The 20,833-nt window shown below is 44.5% G+C and overlaps 1 protein-coding gene across 4 annotated transcripts in view; it reads right to left on the reverse strand.

Moving 5' to 3' along the window:
- CNOT6L (CCR4-NOT transcription complex subunit 6 like) overlaps positions 1-14,432 on the reverse strand; it is a 110,437-nt gene extending 96,005 nt beyond the window's left edge. Inside the window, exon 1 of one of the 4 annotated variants that reach the window (XM_055138484.1) lies at positions 13,763-14,432. Coding sequence is in view for 1 of the 4 variants with exons in the window: in XM_055138485.1 (XP_054994460.1) it covers positions 13,518-13,522 (5 nt within the window). In the remaining 3 variants the exon portion in view is untranslated. Of the gene's footprint in view, positions 1-11,818; positions 11,861-12,778; positions 12,845-13,517; positions 13,722-13,762 lie in introns of those variants that run through there. The other 3 variants (XM_055138485.1, XM_055138486.1, XM_055138488.1) reach the window with 3 other exon arrangements.
- Between the last annotated feature and the right edge of the window lie 6,401 nt (positions 14,433-20,833).

Raw genomic sequence — 20,833 nt, forward strand, 5'->3', positions numbered from 1 at the left:
AATGTGGCTTAGTGGTAGAAAGAATACTTGCCTGCATGTGTGAAGCCTCGGTTTGATCTCCAGCCCGCCCCCCTCCAAAGAAATTAATGCTCCCTGCATTTTGATCAACTGATTCTGCACACCACAATCAGATTAACTTCTTAATCTTTGCAAACTGCCACCAACCTGCTCAAAATCACTGACTCCCAGGCCAGTGAGATAGTATAGGGGTAAGGCCCTTGCCTTGCACATAACTGACCCAGTTCTCTATCTATGACAGGCACTCCATCAGGAGCGGTCCCTTACACAGAGCCAGGAGGGAGCACTGCTGGATAGAGCCAAAATTAAAAAAATAAAACCACTGCCTCACAATATCTTTAATACTAGTTTTGATAATTATGAGATTTCAGAGTCACATCTGTAGCACTGTAGCACTGTCATCCCGTTGGTCACTGATTTGCTCGAGTGGGCACCAGTAACATCTCCACTGTGAGTCTTTTTTTTTTTTTTTTTTTTTTTTTTTGCTTTTTGGGTCACACCTGGCGATGCACAGGGGTTACTCCTGGCTCTGCACTCAGGAATCACCCCTGGCCATGCTCAGGGGACCATATGGGATGCTGGGATTTGAACCCGGGTCGGCCGCGTGCAAGGCAAACGCCCTACCCGCTGTGCTATCTCTCCAGCCCCTCCACTGTGAGTCTTGTTACTGTTTTTGGCATATCGAATAGTCACATCTATAGTAACAATTAAAACTGTTATGTGGTGTGTTCTATGAAGTATCATCTAAAATATTTTAACATAAAGTCTAAGTATTAATAAAAGAACCCCAATTTAATGATTCAAGAAAATACTTGCTGCTCAAGAGTTGAACAATCATAAGACAAAATTATATTCCATACCCAGACAGTCAAACCCCTCCGTGAAACTCTTGCCCCAGTTTGTCTTATCAGTCTTTTTCTCACTAAAGGTCTAGACCTTAGCCACACATTAACTCAATTTTTCTATCATTCTTGAATATGTCTTCTGCGACTACCCATTTATTGATGCTATTTTTACAGTTCGTATGCCATTTGATTATTCACTCTTTAGCAAACATTTGCCAACACTATATATAGCAAATACTGTATTAAGTCCATACTGCCAGACACTTGAGCTAGAAAGGTTAGATATTTCTCACCTCAGAAATCTATTCCTACTTGGGGTCGGAGAGAAGTTCAAAAGGCTGAGTGCATGTCTGTATGTAGGAGGCACAAGTTCCTCCCGAAACACATGGCTCCCTGAGCACCTCCTGGAGGTAGGTGCCATGCCCCAACCACCACCCTCCACCCGAAACACCACCATACTCCTGGGTCAGGGATGTGACTGGGCAGCAGAGCACACCCCCAAAATATGTGAGAGCCTAAGTTCTCAGTTCCTAGCACCACAAAGAAAACTGAATAAAAAGTTGTAAGCAGAAACATTAATCCAGGCTAGTAAACAATGTGATAAATGTTAGAAAAGAATGCACAGGGGAACACAGAGAAAGGGCATAAAGCAAAAACTAGAAATACCAAGTCAGGCAAGGTTTCCCCAAGTAGGGAGCACCTGAGGTGATTTATTCAAGAAAAGAGTGAGGTCATAAAGCACAAAGTACTGCAGATATAAGTTAGTCTAGCTAGGCTATCATTCGAAAGAGAGGAATAATAAACGATGAGACTCCCAAATCTCCATTTTAAGCTTTAAGTAAAAGAATATCCTGGAAAGTCCACAGATTTCAGAAATCACATGACCAGAATCTAAACTCAAACTCTGTCAATTACTTACTCTGTGACTGATCAAATTTGCCTCTCTAAATTTCACTTTTTAGCCTTCTCAATAAAAATAAAAATTAATAATAGCTACTTTGCCAGAATTCTAGTCAGAAGTTAATTTATATAAATGTCTTTACATGGGGATTAGCAACCCAGTTTAGTTTGCCAGCAATAAATGGTTTCACATTTTTTAAAGCTACAAAAAATTTTAAAAAGCGGACACAACTCTTATGTTACCCACAAAGTCAAAAATATATATGGAACTTGGCATAAAGAATTTGCTAGGCTGGAGAGATAGCAGTTGAAGTGCTTACCTTGCATGTGGTTAACCCAGGTTCAATATTCCAAAACCACATATGGTCCACCACGAATTTCAAGGAGTGATCCTTTGGCACAGAGCCAGGAATAAGCCCTGAGCATCACAGGAAGTGATCAAAAAAAAGTAATTTGACAACAACTAACTTGGCACACAGTAAGCAGTCAAAACAAGTTCTTATTACTGAAGGATAATAAGCAGGGAATTTCAGCAGTGTAAAATGGATTTTACAGGGATTTGTCAGATAGTAAACATACAACGGAACAACAAAAAGTTAACAGAGCAATAATGAACTCTGAGAGATAAGTAGGATGGTACATTCACTCTTCCTTCCATCTCCTGAATATAAGGTGAGATCAACTTCCTCTCTATAGATTACAAACTTCTATATATTCTGTATGTTACAGCACCATAGCACTGTAGCACTGTCGCCCCATTGTTCATTGATTTGCTCAAGCGGGCACCAGTAACATCTCCACTATGAGACTTGTTGTTACTGTTTATGGCATATCGAATACGTCACGGGTAGCTTGCCAGGCTCTGCCGTGCGGGCAGGATACTCTCAGTAGCTTGCCAGGCTCTCTGAGAGGGACAGAGGGATCGAACCCGGGTCGACCAGGTGCAAGGAAAAGGCCCTATTCTCTGTGCTATCGCTCCAGTCCATACAGCACCATATTGTTGTCACTTAGCATATTCTGCTTCCATTTGCTTGCTATTTATCAAGCTGAACAAGGTATCTTGGGGTCAAACAGATACTGGGTTTTGGGTTTGGGTTCTGTTTTGGAGCCACACCCAACAGTGTGCTGGGCTTACTCCTGGAACTGTGGTCAGGGATCACTCCTGGCAGACACAGGACCCTATAGGAGACCAGGGATTGAACCCAGACAGGCCGCATGTAAGGCAACAGCCCTACCCTCTGCACTGCTACTCCAGACCCTACTGTTGTATTTATTTTATCAATACGTCACTTGAATGTCTCCTAATAAGAAACAGGAATAGTTAACAGCTTCAATTTCTCAGTTTGCAGGTTATTTTTCTTACCATAGATATGCTAAGCAGTCTTAGTACTTATAACAACCCCATTAATAATTATTGCTATTTCCCTATTATACAAATGAGGAAACAAGTGAGACTGCCAAGAGCTATAAAGTAAAGGACCCAAAACTCAAGGTCTGGGGAGGTAAGGGGGTGGAGGCCACCAGGGCCACCTCTGGCGTAGTCACAGACAGGCCATGGGATTACATCCAGCATTGCTTGGGTTCAAACCCAAGTTCACACACATGCAAAGACAATGTTCTACCACTTGAGCCACATCCAGATTCATGTTCTTTAACAAGCTATGAAACAAAAATTTTACTAACTCACAGAATTTTTGTGGATTTACATTTAACATTTAAAAGGAAGTGAAGGGGTGCTGAAAGGAAGAGGATGGCTTTTGCTGTGCTCAGTGACCAATAAATATTGGACTCAGTAGTCAAAAAATATTGGTTCAATTTATTGATGGAAAAGTATTCATCAATAGTTAAGAAATACTTTCAGTAATTCAAATCTCATGCTATTTCAAGGTAAAAATTCTATATATAATTCATAATATACTATTACGTAACTTTACATGTAACTGCTACAGAAGGCTGAACTGAGTATGAATCTAGCAGATACCCTGTCACTTTTTAAATTCTGTTTAAAAATATTATGATCACATAGCAATCGATACGTATTTATATCAACAGAGTCTTTGCACAGAAAACAAATCTGGTATATCCTAAACCTGAGGATGCGGCTCACTGGTGGAATGCCAGCTTTCCACATGGGGGGCCACAAGTTCATTCCCCAGCACCGCCTCACATGCAGAGTGGAATCCTGACAGCTTTGTGATTTGTGGTATCTCAGGTACATCAAAACCAAATGTGTTCACAATGAAAGTGTGTGACCTCGGCAAGGGCTGTAACCACGTGTGTGACCCCTGCAAGCACTAATACCAAAGAATGTGCACGCACCACAACTGAAGTGTGTGACCTCTGCGAGTACCGTAATCAAGCGCTGGAGCATCACAACCATGAGAGCCCCGGTCTTCACAGTGACAGCAGGAAAAACCAGGGGGCGAGACGAGACGAGGGGGAAATATTGGTATATCTTAAATTTAGTTCTATTTTCCTGTTAACTGGTATTACATATTTCTAATCTATATTATTCATTTAGGGAATCTATTTAAATAATTTAGAAAGAAAATTCTAAACTATAAAATTACAGAAAAATATTCTCTGCAAAGGATGAATATAAAAAAGATTAACTATTGTAATTTCAATTTTGTGTCACCAATTTGTCACTAATTTCCATTGTAATAAATGAAAATAATATGAAAGCCTAAATTATCAGGCATTCAGATGACTTTCTCGAACAGCAAAGTAAAATGTTTCCTTTAAAAAAAAAATAGAGGGGCTGGAGGCTGGAGTGACAATACAGCAGGTAGGGTAGGGCGTTTGAATTGCATGTGGTCAACCTGGGTTCAATTCCAAGCATGCCACATGGTCCCCCGAGCACCATCAGGAGTAATTCCTGAGTGTAGAGCCTGGAGTAACCCCTGTGCAACACCAGGTATGACCCAAAAAGCAAAAAAAAATAGTAATAACTTTTATCCATAATGAGAAAAGTAGACTAAAAAATTTAAAAGTAATATTGCTACAAAAAAAAATGCAAACAAAGCCATCAACACTTTCTGACTCTGCCTTATGAACAGGAAGATTCTTCGCTAAACTCAGTTATTTAAACTTTTGAGATTCATAATCTGAGGAGGAATGTTTTCAAAATATTTTCAGAATGTAGCTGCATGAAAACACAATTAAACAAAGGGTAACAGACTTACTGTATAGAGCAAACTTTCCTAAATATATTAAGTAGATAAACATTTAAGTATAAAGAAAAATTACAAACACAAAATCATTTTTGCTAAAATGTTTTGGGAAAAATAAACTCAAGGTCAAGTTCAAAATACATCAGAATAAACACAGAATTCTTCATTAACCACACCCTTGACATCAAAATGGCTTGTTCCCTTCTTTTTAATTCTACTGCACTTAAGATTTAGTATTCTATTTCTGATGTTCCCTTGAATCTAGAGCTTCCAAACAAGAAATTCCACGCTGTTATTGTTGACTATTTTTTTTTCAGTAAATCATGTATCAGCTTAAGAGATCTAAATTAGGATCCCAAGACAGTCAGAGGAAGAGTAACTGCCTTGTAGGCATGAGTCCACAATCGATCCTGGCAGCACTACCAATGTCATTCCTGCTGCTACAATAAAGTGTGTAATCTCCAGCACACAGCAACCAAAAAGTGTGTATGCACATCCAGAGAGCAACACAAAACGGGCCCAAGCACCATAACTAAAGTGTTGGGACACCTAGCAAGTACAACTAAAATGTGTATGCGCTACATAAACTTAAGTGAGCACCACAATAAGGTGTGAAACCACCAAAACCAAGTGTGTATAACCCCTAGTTATCCCAACAGCATGACAACAAAGGGAAGTGGGAGTGGGGGGATTTAAAACTGAAGATTAAAAAGAGAAATTTCAATTATTCAGATAAATCTTAAGACTCAAGACCCTCCAAATATGTATGTGGATCAAAAAGGAGACAAAGGTTCTAGAGATTTTAGTCAGGGCAATTAGGTTAAAAAACAAAAAAGAAGAAAGAAATGCATTCGAATTAGGAAAGTAACAGTAGGTGAAAAGCTTCGATACAGAAAATCCTAGACAATCCACTTAAAAAGGTTGCAGGACATAAGTCTAGTATACAAAAACCAACTGCATTTTTATTTTATACAGTTGTTATAAACCTAAAAATGAAATTAACGAAACACTTCTATTTACAATAGCAAAAAAATCTAACACATTTACAGATAAATGAAACAAAATTAGTGCAAAACATACTGTTTCTGAAGAAAAAATAAAAAGTTACACTGCTGAAAAAAAAAAAGACCTAAATATATTAAAGCATCCTCTGTTCCTGAATAAGACAATACTCTTAAAATGACAAAGCAACACCCCCAAATTTGTCTACAGATTCAACACAATTCTATCAGAATCCCAGCAGGTTTCTTTGAGGAAATTGAGTTGATCCTAAAATTCATCTAGTAATACAAGAGACCCTAAACAGCAAAAACAACACTGATAAAGAAAAGATGAAAGACTCAGTTCTCAAATGGCAAAGTTACAGTTATCAAGACAATATAAAACTATCAATGGATTAAAATTCAAAGTCCAGAAATGAGCCCTCACATTTACAGGTGATTTCTTTCAGGGGTGGGGGGACCACACCCAGCAGTGCTTAGATGTGCTCCTGACTCTATGCTCAGGGATCACTCTTGGCAAACTTAAGGAAACATACGGGGTACTGGGGAACAACAGGGTCAGTCATATTCAAGGTAAGTACCCTCTCCACTGTAGTATCTCCCACCCACCCGCCCGCCCCCCTTTCCACAGGTGATTTTTTTTAACAAAATAATTTAATGGGAAAGAATAGTCTTTGTAACCAATCACATGACTGGGACAACTGCATAGCCATATGCAAAGAATTTGATACCCTACATCAGGCCACAAATAGAAGAAGCATAATTGCTCAAAACATAACTCCTTGGACAAAGAAGAGTAAATTTTTAGAGCAGACAATGGTGTCTCTGATATGACACCAAAAGCACAAAAAGCTAAGGAAAAAATAGACACCAAAATTCAAAACTTTTCTTCAAAGACCAAAATGAGATTAAGTTAAAAGACAATGAATATGAAACAATTGTCTGCAAATTATGTATGTGGAAAGGGAACTTGTATTTACATGCACAAAGGGTGCTGACACCTTAATAATAAAAAATTAAGTTAGGTTTTCACTCTCTGGAAATCCAATAGTGTAGTACGGCTGTCAAGATGAACTCTGAGGTTAAGTTCACAGTCTATGCTTGCTAGACAAGTACTTTAAGACATTGAACCAAGTCCCAAAAAAAGTTTATAATGGGCAAAATATCGAAACACCTATCTCTCAATAAATGATACATCTCTCAATAAAATGGTTCCAACATCACCACTATCCATCAAGGAAATGGAAATCAAAATCACAATGAGATACTACTTAACACCCACTGAAAGGTCTATGATCAAAATGGCATCATAATAAATATTGACAAGGAAGAAAAGAACTTCATATACTGCTGGTGAGGATGTGATACAGTAAGAATGCTTTGGAAAACAGTCTGGAAGTCTCCAGAGCTTAAACAGAGAATCACCATATGATCCAGCAATTCCATTCCACAAGAACTAAAAATACATACACACACACACACACACACGAACCTGAATATTCACAGAATTGTTTACAAGTGCTAAAAAAGTACATCAAATGTCCAAACATCCATCAGCTGAAAGAAAAACAATATGCAGAATTACAATAGTATGTTATTCATAAATTATTCAGCCACAAAAAAAATAAGTTTTGTTATTACACGATAAACCATGAATCTTGAAACTAATTGAGAGAACTCTATGATTAGAGACTTCATATTACACCAAGATTCCATTTGTATGGTCATGTTCAGAATATATAGTAAGAAAGTGGATCAGTGACAGGCTGGGTAGAATTGAGTAAGGGAGACTGAGAGCTAACTCTTTATGCAATATGGTATTTATATTTCACATGATTAAAATATTCTAAAAATGTGGTGACTGTACAACTGTGAATATATTAATCACTAGTGATTACATCCTTTAATGGATTACTTCATATTACAAAATATTTCAAAAGAAAAAAAATCTTAAAGTAGTCCCTGACACACCTACTATCCTATTTTGAAGTCTGTAAACAGTTTACTATAATGATTCAGACTTGTTCATTTATTATTTTAAATTGCCTTCAGTCTCCCTTTTCCATAAGTTAAGTCCCAAACAGTTATTTCTACCTCTTTCATTTTTGTCTTTAGAACAGAGTATAATAATGAGTAGAGTGGGCTCCCAAACCTTATAACTTTCAAAATGCAAACAGAACTATTTACCCAGAAGTCAATCACATACTTAAAAATTTTCTTCTTGGTGAATTACATAGGTGTGCATCTATATGCACGTATGCATATAAAAATTAAACTCTCCAGATTCCTAGACAGATATTCAGAATAAAAAGCAGGAAATGTGGGCACAGAACTGAGGTTTAACATTACGATAATCCAAGGCAAGGAAAGATTAAATTCTGATTTCATTAAAATTAAAGTCATCTGAGGGCTGGAGCACCAGTACAGAGAGTAGGGCATTTGCCTTGCACACGGCTGACTCAAGGGTCAATCCCCTATATGCCATATGGTCCCCCAAGTCCTGCCAAGAGTGATCCCTGAGCACAGCCAGGAGTAAGCCCAGAGAACAGGTGTGGCCCAAAAACAAAAACAGAGTTAAAAATAAGAGTCTGCATATTTTTTAATTAAATAAAATTTAAGTCATTCAGAGTAATAGAATCTCTTAATGTATTAAAGGTTTAGTGTTAAGAAGTTTATTTAAAAGACACTAGTGTGTGTGTGTGTGTGTGTGTGTGTGTGTGTTTGTATTTACACCACACCCAGCCCAGCTCTGAGGCTACTCCTTCCTGTGCTCAGTGATCACTCCACTCCAGGCAGTCCTGGGGATGGAACCTACACAATGCATGCACTAAGCCCTTTGAGCTAGCTCCTCGATCACAAATGTTACAGTATTTTCTTGAGACATGAGTTCTAGTTAATAATTAAACCCTTGTTTACTTGATGATTTTATTGTTCTTTCTGAGTCTAAGGCTCACATATTAACTTCAAAGACTTCAGAATTACAAAAACTGTGACAGCAAACAATAAAACATAATAAGGCCTATCTATGGATTTCTTTCAAGTTTAAAGTAATAACAACACTCTATCCCATCAAAAAAAATTTCAAAAATGTAGTTCTATTGAGGAGCTAGAGAGATAGTAGAGCAGGTACGGTGCTTGCCTTGCATTCCGCAGACCCAGGTTCAATCCCTGACATCCCATATGGTTCCCTGAGCCCCGGACAAAGTCAGGAGTAATTCCTGCGCACTGCCAGGTGTGGCCCAAAAACAAAAAAGTGCTTCTACTAAAACTATATCCCAGAGTCAAAACTAGAAAGATTTCAAAATACAAAGAAAATTCAATCAAAACCTTGAACACCAAAATGACAATCTTACTGGATGATACAGATCCACTAATAGTTATAAAATCCAATTATAGTGTTCTGTGTAAAATTTTTATTTCCAAACAGCTGAAGTCAACCTGTTATTCAAACCCCTCATAGAAGATGGCTCCTCCTTCCCTACTTTCCCATGCATCCCATTACTCTCTGAAAAAAAATTTTTAATGAAAGCATTAGATTCACCTTCAAGACATAATTTCGTAAGTATCTTCTACCATCTATGATAGCATGATGAAAATCCCCCCAAGATGTTCAGTGACAATTTTCCCATCTTCTTGCATTCAAATAAAAATCTGTGAAAATTCCTGACAAGTGTGGGGAAATGCTTATCGCTAAGTCTAGGGGTTCTTAAGAAATAGCCTGTGGGAAGTGGACAGAACTCCAACGTCCTAAGGAACAGAGCCACAGGATCGATGGAGCTCACTACTACACAGACCAAAAGCACAACACAGGTGCTGGCACAGAGCTCAGTTGTAGAGCACTTGCCTCACATGTCAGGCCCTGGATTCAACCCCTAGAGCTACCAAAAAAAATAATAAAACATCAGTCTGTTAACCAGAAGCACCTGCATTAGACTGGTAGGCATGTAAAATATAAACTTAAATGTATTAAGCTACAGAAATTTGGAGGTTATTACCCTAATTAGCATTTTTCAAAGTAATACATGCACAAAGTTTTAAGTATTTCAAGTCCCTCTAATTAAAGGCATTTATAAGAGATATTTTTGGAAAATTATTTTAAGCCCATTTAAGTAATGTTAAATTTTAAAACCAAAATAGTTTTCCATCTTTGAATGTTATAACAAAATTCATCTTGCTTAAAGGATGATAGCATGAGCGGTTCCTCCATCATGTCCAAATATTTTAATATGTTACTTCAACATCATTTATTTTCCTGACTATTACAAAGAAATGTATTCCTCAATTTTCCCAAATTGGGAATTATAAAGTGTTTTTTAATACTGTAATTTATAACGTCTAATAAAAATATCTAGGATCAAGAGCAAAATTAATTTCATTCTTTCAAATAGTTCTTAAAGATTCTTTTTTAATTTTTAATAATTATTCCTTAAAGTAACCATCTGGCAGATAATTCTATTCATTGTTGATGCACACATATTATACTATACACACTTTAACATATACTTAGCATTCTAATCAAACTGTCCAATCACACCTGTGTTGACAGTTTAGTAGTTTACCAGGGTTTTGTTTTGGGGCCACACTCAGTGGTGCTCAGGTATCACTCCTGGCAGTGCTCTGGGGACTGTGGTACAGAGGGATCAAACCCAGGTCTGCTGTGTGCAAGGCAAGGGCTTACCCAAACACTTTCTCTCCAGCCCTAGGCTTTTGTTTCTAACACTGCTAATTAACAGCAAATAATAAAACACAGGATCTAACTGGGAAACCTGGCATTAGCAAACAGATACATTAAAAACTTAAATCAACTAAATTGTTCTCACATTCTCTACACCCTGTTTATATTTATAAAACATAACCTCTGGGGGGGCTGGAACGATAGCACAGTGGGTAGGGCCTTTGCCTTGCCCGCAGCAGACCTGGGTTCAATTCCCAACATCCCATATGGTCCCCTGAGCACTGCCAACAGTAATTCCTGAGTGCAGAGCCAGGAATAACACCTGTGCATCACCGGGTGTGACTCAAAAAGCAAAAAAAAATAAATAAAAACAGAACATAACCTCTGTTGCCTGTACCTATATCACCATAACATTCATTTTTCTATAATAGGTTTCAAGTTAAATGAGTGGCACATTAGGCATTTCAATAATCTACACAAAAAAATATTGAAAGTTGATAGAGAATATCTGCTGTGATCCAGAATATATTTCAAGTTTTATTTACCAGAATCTTATCAGCATAAATCAAATAAATTATATGCCAGTTTTTGTAGCACTTCTACTTTGTGAATCTTATACAAAGTAAACCCTGGTTCCCTTGCTCCTTCTAACACTTACTGGAACACACATGGGCTATATATAGCTTTAAATTTTTTTCCCCAAGGCTACAGAGCAAGCACTCATTTAAAAAAAAGAGTAATAAAATTGAGAAATAGCATACTAACAAATATTCTGAAAAATTAAGACCACATAGCCTCCAACATTTAAACACTTTAATAACAGTCTTATTCCTAGGGGGAGAAAGCTTCTAAATTACACTGAAACTGAAATTTCTCATAAATCATAGGCTTATCAAATAACTGAAATGTTCTGCCTAGGTTAAGTGGGAATGAGGGGTGATCTAACCTAGCTCCCCAAACCTGAGAAACACTATTAGCTTGGTCTCTAACTTAGTTACATAACACTACTCTTAGTAACCGAGTATTTGTACACTTATTTTTTTAGTGTCCACAGTCAGGCCTGCAGGAAGAAAACCTAATATCTAATTAAGTCTCTACTACATACTAAATCTTTGTTTTTTCATTCTAACCTCACAACAAGCTTCCTATAACTGATTTATCTCCTTGTTACAAATGAAAAACTAGAGGTTTACAAATAACAGATACCTTGCCTAAGGTCAAACAGCTAAGAAAAATGGCACTGAAGAAGTTCTGAGGTCTGTAGAACGAGATCTTGTTAACCGCATCTGTTGTTTTTTCCAGGAGCAGTCATAGAAAGGAAAAAAAAAAAAAAACACCTCCATTCCTCCTATTCTTCTCCCACTTCCCAATGTGCATCCAGGAAGATTTCTTTGTGAGATGAACTCAAAGAAAAAAAAAAAAAAAAAAAAACAAGAGCAAAATCTGGCCGTGAGCAGAGCTTGGCCTACACGTAAGGATCGAATCTGTAGCATGACTTATCCCGAATACAGCCAGATGTGCTTAACGAGAAGCAAAAGGAAAGAAGGTGGAGTCAAGGAAGTCACCGACAACAAATAATCACCCAAATACCACGGACTGGCTTTACTGCAAACGCTGAGCCTGGGAGCCGCACATCGGCCTCTCCGGGCTGTCTCTGGCTGGGCCCGCTCTCCCGGGCGCTTTGCAGAAGTGCCCACCGAGCAGACAATAGAGGCTGTTAGATCGGGGGTTTTGGGGAAGGAAGGGGCAAGTGTGTGCGTGTGTGTGTGTGCGTGTGTTTGCGCGCGCGTGTGTGTGTGTGCTGTGCGCGCTGGACCTAGATGGACAATGAAGTAGAGGCAATCGCCTCCGACGTGTCCAAACGGCTCAGGGCTGAGCCCAACTCCCTCCACCAGGCACCCCGGCGCCCGCGCCCCGTCGCCAGGCGGCCGAGTTCGGAGGATGACAGCTCCAGCAACTTCCTCTTCCTCCGGGCCCTCCCGGCCCCGCTCGGCGAGTCCACGCCTCTCCCCCCGGGGGCAGGGGCAGCCCGGCTCCGGCCCCCCGCGCCGCGCCGACCCCAGCGCCACCGGCCGCCGCCGCCGCCGGCTTCCATCGCTGCCCCCACCCCCCCGCCCCCCCCGCAGCCCCTTCCCTCGGCCCCGCGGCCGGGAAACAAATGCATACATCTTCTCCACGAGCGCGTCGCTGCAGCCAAACAGAAAAACCGCCCCGCCCGGCCTCCCCGGGAGCGGCAGGCAGGAGGGGAGGAAGCAGAACGGGCGGGCTCCGGGCCGCGCCGCGCCGGGCGGCCGCCGTCCACTCGCCCTCGCGGCCCGCGGCGGCCCGGGCCGGGGGAGGCGGCGAACGCCCCGCTCGGTCTCCGCGCCCCCCCGCCCCCCGCCGGGGGAGCCGCGGAGGCGGCCGCGGCCACCGCCATCGGCGCGGCCCGCCCCCGCCCCTCACCTGCCCAGGCCCGCGGCCGTGCCCAGGGCCCGCGCGGGCCCCGCGTCCCGGGCGAGGGGGGCCGCGAGGGGGCGGGCGCCGAGGCGGTTAGGCCGCGCTGCAGGCCGGCGCGCTTCCTGCCGCGGCCCCGCGGGCGGCCGGGCGCCCCCTCGGCCCCGCGGGCCGCCCCCCCACCCCGGCTCACCTGCGAGGCGCCGGCGCCAGGGCCACAAAGGCGGGGGCGGCCCCCCCCCCCGCGCCCGCCCCCGGGCCGCGGACCCCCTCGCCCCGCCACCCACACACCCTGGAACCTTCGGCGGCGCCGCCACTGAGCGGGCCCCCCCCCATACACAACACACACACACAACACACACATACAACACACAACACACACACGCACGCACCCCGGCCCTCGCCCACCTCGCTGCCCCGGGCCCGCGCTCTGCTCCCCACCTCCGGGCGCGGCGCACACCCCCTCTACCTCATTCTCCTCCTCAGGCCCAGAAGGAGCAGCAGCAGCCATTTCCCCGCGGCAGGGGCGCCACACACCACACACACACACACACACCCGCGCGCGCGCGCGCAGGCAGACACACACACACACTCACACTCACACGCACACCGCGGCGCGCGCGCGCACCAGGGCCCCAGATGCCGCGCTCCGGAGCGGCGGCCGCAGACGCGACCGCCAAGCCCCGCGCCCGCCCGCCCGCGCCCCCTCCTCACCTGCATCCAGCGCGCCGGGCTCCGGGCGGCGGCGGCGGCGGCGGCGGCGGGGCGGCTGCTGCTGCTGGGGCTGCGGCGGCGGGGGAGGCGGCGGCGGCGGTGGCGGCGGGGCTGAGGGCAGCAAAGACATGCAGGCAGCCCGCCGGGGGGAGCGGCACCGGCCGGAGGGGACGCGGGGCGGGCGGGCCGGGCCGGGCTGCCTGAGGCACGGCAAAGGCGGCGAGGAGGACGGCCGGCGGGAACGGGAAGAGGACGGCGGAGGGGTAGGGAGGGGGGCCGAGGGCCGCCCCTCCGGGCTTCGGGGACAGGGACCCGGGGCGCTCGAGCGAGGCCCTGCGGCCGCGGCCGCCGACGTGAAGGCCCCCGCCGGAGGAAGCGGCGCCCCCGCAGCCGCCCGAGCCGCGGCTATGACTCCGCGAGCCGCGCCGCGCCTGGCCTTGGCCTTGGCCTGGTGGCGCTGGGGCTGCCGCCGCTGCGGGGGTGGCTGCTGCGCCTGCCGCTGCCGAGGCCAAGGCTGCCGCGCCGAGACGCCAGCTTTCGGGGCCTTCGCGCTCGCCCGCACCGCGTTCACACCCCCGGAGGCCGGGGGAGAGGCGTCCGCGAGATATCGGTATTGAGATTAATAACAAGGTGCAGAGAGTGCGAGAAGGAGGCGGCTTGATTGACGTGGAGGGGCTGGCGGGAGGCCGTCACTCCCCGACGCCGAGGGCGCGGGGGCGGGGCGGGGGCGGGGCTCCGGCGCCGCGTCTCCGCCCCGCCCCTTTCGGGCGCCGCTCCGGGTCGCGGTGCGCGTGCGCGCGCAGCGGCCAAGGGTCTTTCCCGGGTTCTCCCGCGGCCGCGGCGCTCTGCTCGCTCCCGGGGCTCGGCGGGGCGCGGTGCGGTGGGCGCCGCGGACCGCGCCGCTCCACGGGGCCCCCGACGCCCCCGTCGGCCGAGCCGCGACGGGAAGGAGCGCGCGGGCGGCCCCGGGAGCTGTTTACTTCACGCTCGCCGGAAGTGGCCTGACGGCGCGGCCCGGCGCGGCTCCGGGTGGCGAAAGAGGCGCCAGGTGAGGCGAAGGGGGCCCGGAGGAAGCGTTTCCCGGCGTCCTCGTGGATCGCTGTGGTGGGCTTCCCCTCCCCCCATACACACACACACTCTCAGCGTGTCGCATCTGTACGCGGTGTCGTGAGAGGTAAATAAAGAGCCCGGGATGCGTCTGCTCGCCGGGCCGATTGGTTTTCTAAGTTTCGCCCCCCCCCGCCACTCCGCCCACCCCCTCCTCGCGATACGAGCGGCGCGGGCCGCGGGCACGGAAACATCCAACTGCTGACGGGAAGTAGTAACGCTCTTGAGGGCTGAAGCCGGAGCCGCGCGGCCGGCCGAGGCGTTCGAAGTCGCCGGGGTTTCGTTTTGCTTTCCCGGCCCCCCCCCCCACTCCGACTCCCCCCCCCCCACCCCCGCCGGCCCGAAGAAGCTGGAGGCTGGGTTCTAGAAGCAGAATCCCGCCACCTCCGTTTTGCACGGCTTCAGGGTCGCGCCCAAAGCGTGCTCCCGCCCCGGTGCTCGCCAGACACCTTCAGCGGTGCCTTTGCAGCCCGGGCCCCCGGCTGGAGTCGGGGCCACCAGCAGCCAAGCGCCTGCGTCGGCGGCGGCTCGTCTGAGGCCGGCCGTCCCCTGGGAGGGCGTGCAGAGCCGCCGGCCGGGCAGAACTGATGTTCTCTTCCGCCGTCACCCCGGAGCCATCGCCACTTGCGCCTCTGTCGCCCGGAGGAGTGGGCGAGCGAAGCCCCTCGGGGACTCAGCAGCCCCCCGCAGGACGCGGGGTTGAGCTTCCCGCGCCCTCCCCAGCGACCCCGCATCCTAAGCAGTTCCTGTAAGGGCTGTCAAAATGGCCTTCGTCCTGGAAGGAGGCCCACTCAGCCCTCCAACCATCTTGGGTGAAGGTTGACATAATGAATAATTAGGCCTCGTGCGTAAGCGGCAAAGCAAAACAAGTCACTTCAGGAGCCCAGAATAGTAAACCTGCCTCGATGGCGCCTTGCCACGACAGTTCTCCCTGGCACACAAACAACCCCTCCCCAAGGAGCAGTACTACCAAATGCTGAAGAAAAGGGGAAAGTAAACACCTAAAAGTTACGAATCAGATGAGGGACGCGCTCACAAAAGGAAGCTTCCTCGAATAACCCTCAAGTACCCAGTTACGCAGGTGCCCAGATGTTCATTTACATGCAGTAAACAAACATCTGCGCGGAGTGTATTATGCTCCAGATACTGTTGAGCTCCAGAGACACCAAGATAAGCCTGCTTAGTCCTGATTCTTAAGTACTCACAATTGTTGTAGAGGAAGCCAACACATACACAGGAAATTCTCACAGAACAAGCCAGAAATGAAAGTATGAAAGGTAACACAAAAGTAATAGAGCATTAAGGGGTGGGGAGACAAGGGGTGAGTAAGGGCAAGGGTACTGCACCTTTGGTTTACGCGAGCCATTTTCTGTTATTCTTGTTCTGCTAAACTGACTAGCAGCAAAGACTGGTGTGAGGGAAGAGGACAGAGACTTTGAAAATAGTTCAAGAGCTCTGATGGGTGCTGGGATATGCTGGTCCTGAAGATAAGGTGTCCATAGGGGAGTTCATTGTTGACTGCGAAATTTTAATTAGTAAAAGAACATTCAGATGTAAGAATACTGGGTCTGAGTAAGCTTTTCTATTAAAAAGGAAAAAAGGATGGGGCTGGAGTGATAGCACAGCGGGTAGGGCTTTTGCCTTGCACGCAGCCCACCCCGATTCGATTCCCAGCATCCCATATGGTCCCCTGAGCACCGCCAGGAGTGATTCCTGAGTGCAGAGCCAGGAGTAACCCCTGAGCATCACTGGGTGTGACCCCAAAATCAAAAAAAAAATGGTTAGTTGAATACAAGTTAAATTTAAATAATCTCTGCTCTCAGCGATGTTCTCTTTATACCGTAGCAAACGAATTGACACATAAAAGGAAAACTATGTTTTATAAATTAGGTGTAACTAAGAATAACTATAATCAAGAAAGTAATTTTCTCATTTGTAATAAGGCTAAGATTAAAGAAATAATTTTCAAATCAATGTACATAGGCTATAAAAAAGACTAAATCATCCAATGGTGCTATGTGGATAGATCTGTAAAGTATCATGCTGAGTGAAGTTAGGAGAGGGACAGATACAAAATCATCTCACATATGGGATGGGGGACAAAAGCATTTAAGAAATGACATGACCAAAGGTAACAGATCTGAGCTTACGAGGTGAGGTGGGGGAAAAGGGGGAGAAGCAGCACCTGCGTTGAAGGAGAGATAGTGGTGGAGGTCCTGGAACATGCATGAACCCCTATCATTAACAGTATTATAAGTGACAGTGCCTAAAATAAAATTTTATTTTAACTTTCAAATTGTTGGCACTGTACAAATGCTGAAAAATTAAATCTTGAGCATTTCAAAAACACCTTCCCTCAGAAGACACAATTAAAGACATTCAAACAAAGCAGTTTTAAGGTAGGTCAACGTTTGCAACAGAATAGTAACCACCTTTTGTCGCTATGGAAATGTTTGCTGTTTTTCAGATACTGTGATTCTCTAGTTGAGATTAAAAACAATAATGCAATAGAAACCCTCTTTGAAGTGATTGATTCCATTGAAAGCTTCTGGCTTTCTGATCAGATTGGTTTAACAGCAGCACCATAAAGGTACAGTTTGTTCTGAAGCAACACTTAGATTTATTTGTATTACAACATTTGTTCATTCCTTCTCAATTAAAAAAAAAAAGTACATGATGGTCTAGTGAGCACTACTTATCGCTTTTCCAAGTTGGCAATTAATATTTGAAAAGAATAAGTCTTCTGATCTCTTCTTGTCTTCTTCTGTTGGTGTCACAGGTAGCTGAACTTACTAGATCCCTTATAATTTTGTTCCTTTGTTTTCTGAACCTCTGTTAAGCTTGCTCTGAAGGCAAGGATTAAAACATTTTTATTTAAGAACATTTATTGCTATCTGATAAAGAATTAGATTTAAATGCTATAGACATTAATGCATATTTATACTAATGACAATGTAACTAATAAAATTGTCATATTTTAATTATAAGGTATAATTTAATGTAATTTGCCTCATATTAAAACAACTTTCAAATAACTATTAATGAAAATAATTTTGAAATTTTAATTCCTAGACCTCCTGGTGGACCTCCAAACTATATCCCATTGACATATTCTTCTTTTGCTGAGCTACATACCTCTTCATCTTTCCATTTGGGGTTTATCTCTTTTTATTCTTTTTTTTCTTTTATGGAACAAGAAATCAAACACAGGCCCTTACAGATGTAAGACAAGTGCTCTACCTCTGAGCTTAATCCCCAACTCTTATACTCATTTTATTCCTTTTCTTCTCCCTCTATATTTTTAGTGTTATTATTATTGTTTGGGTACTACTCCCTTTTCCGTGCTTGGGGATTGCTCCTGGTAGTGCTTAGGGACCATGCAGAACTAGGTTCCGCCTACTGCACTATCTTTTGGGCCCCTGTAACTTTATTTTTAATGTTTTTGGAAGTAATATCAACCAAGAGTGTGAAGATACATCACTCTCTCTTCCTTTACAGGCCACATCAGGTGGTATTCAGGGGCTATTCCCTGAGTTCTCAAGGGTTGCTCATAGCAGTACTCAAAGGGGCTGTCAATGCCAGGGAGCAAACCCAGGGCTCATGTATGCAAAACCTGATCAGGGTCAGAGTGATAGATAGTGCAGCAAGTGGAGTGCTGGCCTTGCACGCAGCCGACCCAAGATCAAGCTCTGGCACCCTACATGGTCCCCCAGGCCCCACCACGAGTGATCCCTGATCACAGAACTATGAAGAAAGCCCTGTACACCGCTGTGTATGGCACAGAAATCCAACCAAAAAATTAACGACAACAAAACCCTCTCAGCTCATTGAACTGTCTCTCTAGCCCCAACCTGCAATATATTTGTCAGAAAATGAAATGACTTAACTCATTGTCTCTGTTCCTTTTTGATTCCATCAACTATTCTGTCAGCCTGCTCTTGATTTCTTCCTGTAGAACTTTGGCTGGCACCAAGGACCACCCAGCTATCTTAGGCAAAGGTAAACACTTTTCACCAGTGCCAATAACATGCCATGAGGGTTGGAAATATAGTAAAGCAGATAAGGCACTTGCCTGGCATGTAGCAGGCACTAGTTCAATCCTTGACACCCCAGAGGGCCCTTGAACACCACCAGGAGTGATTCCTGAGCACACAGCCAGAAGTAAGCCCTGAGCCCAGCTGTATGTGGTTGAAAAACAAGCAGGTAGCATGTCCTATATTCATCCTAGATATAATGGAAAAGTAAAGTTCATCTTGGTGTCCTGCCTTCTTTTACACTCCCCCTCTCAAATCCCTATTAATCCCCAAATGTTGAGAATCTGTACCCCGACTCTTTAAGCACCAGCACCATTCTTTCTAGCACCAATCTTTTCTAATATAGAACTTAACCTATATTCCAAAAATGTTCTACTAAGTAAGCACCACCACATTCAATAAATTCCTAGCCCTTCAATTTGCAAAGGTCTATAGGCACCCAGCATGCTACCCAATCAACAGAATCTGTTATTTTAATGTTGTGTATAAAGAACCCTGCAAATGTATACTTGTAAATCCAAAGTTTAAAGAGGGTGCCACCATTCTGGTGGTCCTAGAAAGGCTCTTTTTTAATTCATTTCATATACTAGCCAAAGACTTTCTTGATAACTTTCTGTATTCCAGAAAATAATGCTTTGCTTTTTAGGGAATTCTTTCCTACTTCTGCTAGACACAAATGATTCTAATGGTGAACAGTTTAAAAGCATCCCCCAATTTTGACTGCAGAGTGGAATATAAAACTCAAGCTTTAAAGCAAGAAGAGTTTTCCCAAAAATTATTTCAGGAAAGGACTATTTTGCTATAGTGGTAATCAACAAGAAAAGAGGAAGGAAAATGAAAATCTTGAGAGTGGCCATATCCTGCCTTGTTTCAAGTGAAACCTTCACACAGAGATCAAGTGTAGAGAGATATTACAGGGGCAAAGGCACCTTCCTGTCTACAGTTGAGCCTAGTTTGCGTCCTAGCACCATGTGGTACCCTGAGCATCACTGGGTGTGGTTCTGATAGCCCCCAAGGACCCAAACTAGCAGAGAACCACTGGAAGTGGCTGCTAGGGCCCATGAATACCTATTAACCCCAACCTCCCCTCCCCAAAAAAGAAACGAAAGTGTGGAGAGGGTTGGATTTGTAGCTCAACAGTAGAGCACTTGTTTCACATGCATGAGGCCCTGGGTTCAGTTCCCACCGCTGAGAGGTATAGAAAGCAAGTTTAAGTGGTGTAACCATCTCAGGTTTCAATCATCCATGGAAACCAGCCGCACCTTTCACCCGGTGCCATTAAATGAGCAGGCACAATCTTCTGCATCTGAAATAATTGAAGCTAGACTTCTAAACCCAAACATCTTAACAAATTCATCATACTTCTGCACCAAAGTTCTTTCCAAGAAGGTTAACTATTGATTAAGAGGTTTGAGAATGACTAAAAAAACTATAATAAAACATCATTATTGGTTGAGTCATATTCTACAAAATGTTGAGGATCACCTGATCCTATTTCCTCATTTTCCACATGAAGAATCTAAGGCAAAATAACTTGCTAAACATCTCCCAAGCAATAAAAGGCAAAGCCAAGGTTAAAAACTAATCTCCAGATACCAAATTCAGTTTTCTCATTACATAATGTTGTTTAATTCCTCCCAGTGGTATTCTTAGCAGACGGTTACTAACAGATGCAAATTTAACCTAAAAGAGTAAATCACAACAGTGACAATTTTAGAAACTGTTTATTGGGAAGATATTTATTAGCATGAAAACCATAACATCCCTTTTCCTCTTTGAGCCTTTCACATGTTTTTCATATTGAAGTGATAGACATTCTGCATCTTAGTCAGATCTACAAGTGCTAACTCTCATCTTCCATTGTAGAGGCAGAGGGGTGAGGGTACCTCTGGCTCTATGATTAGGGATCACTACTATCAATGCTTGGGGG

Source organism: Sorex araneus, chromosome 5 (assembly GCF_027595985.1).
Source record: "Sorex araneus isolate mSorAra2 chromosome 5, mSorAra2.pri, whole genome shotgun sequence".
Lineage (NCBI taxonomy): Eukaryota > Metazoa > Chordata > Mammalia > Eulipotyphla > Soricidae > Sorex > Sorex araneus.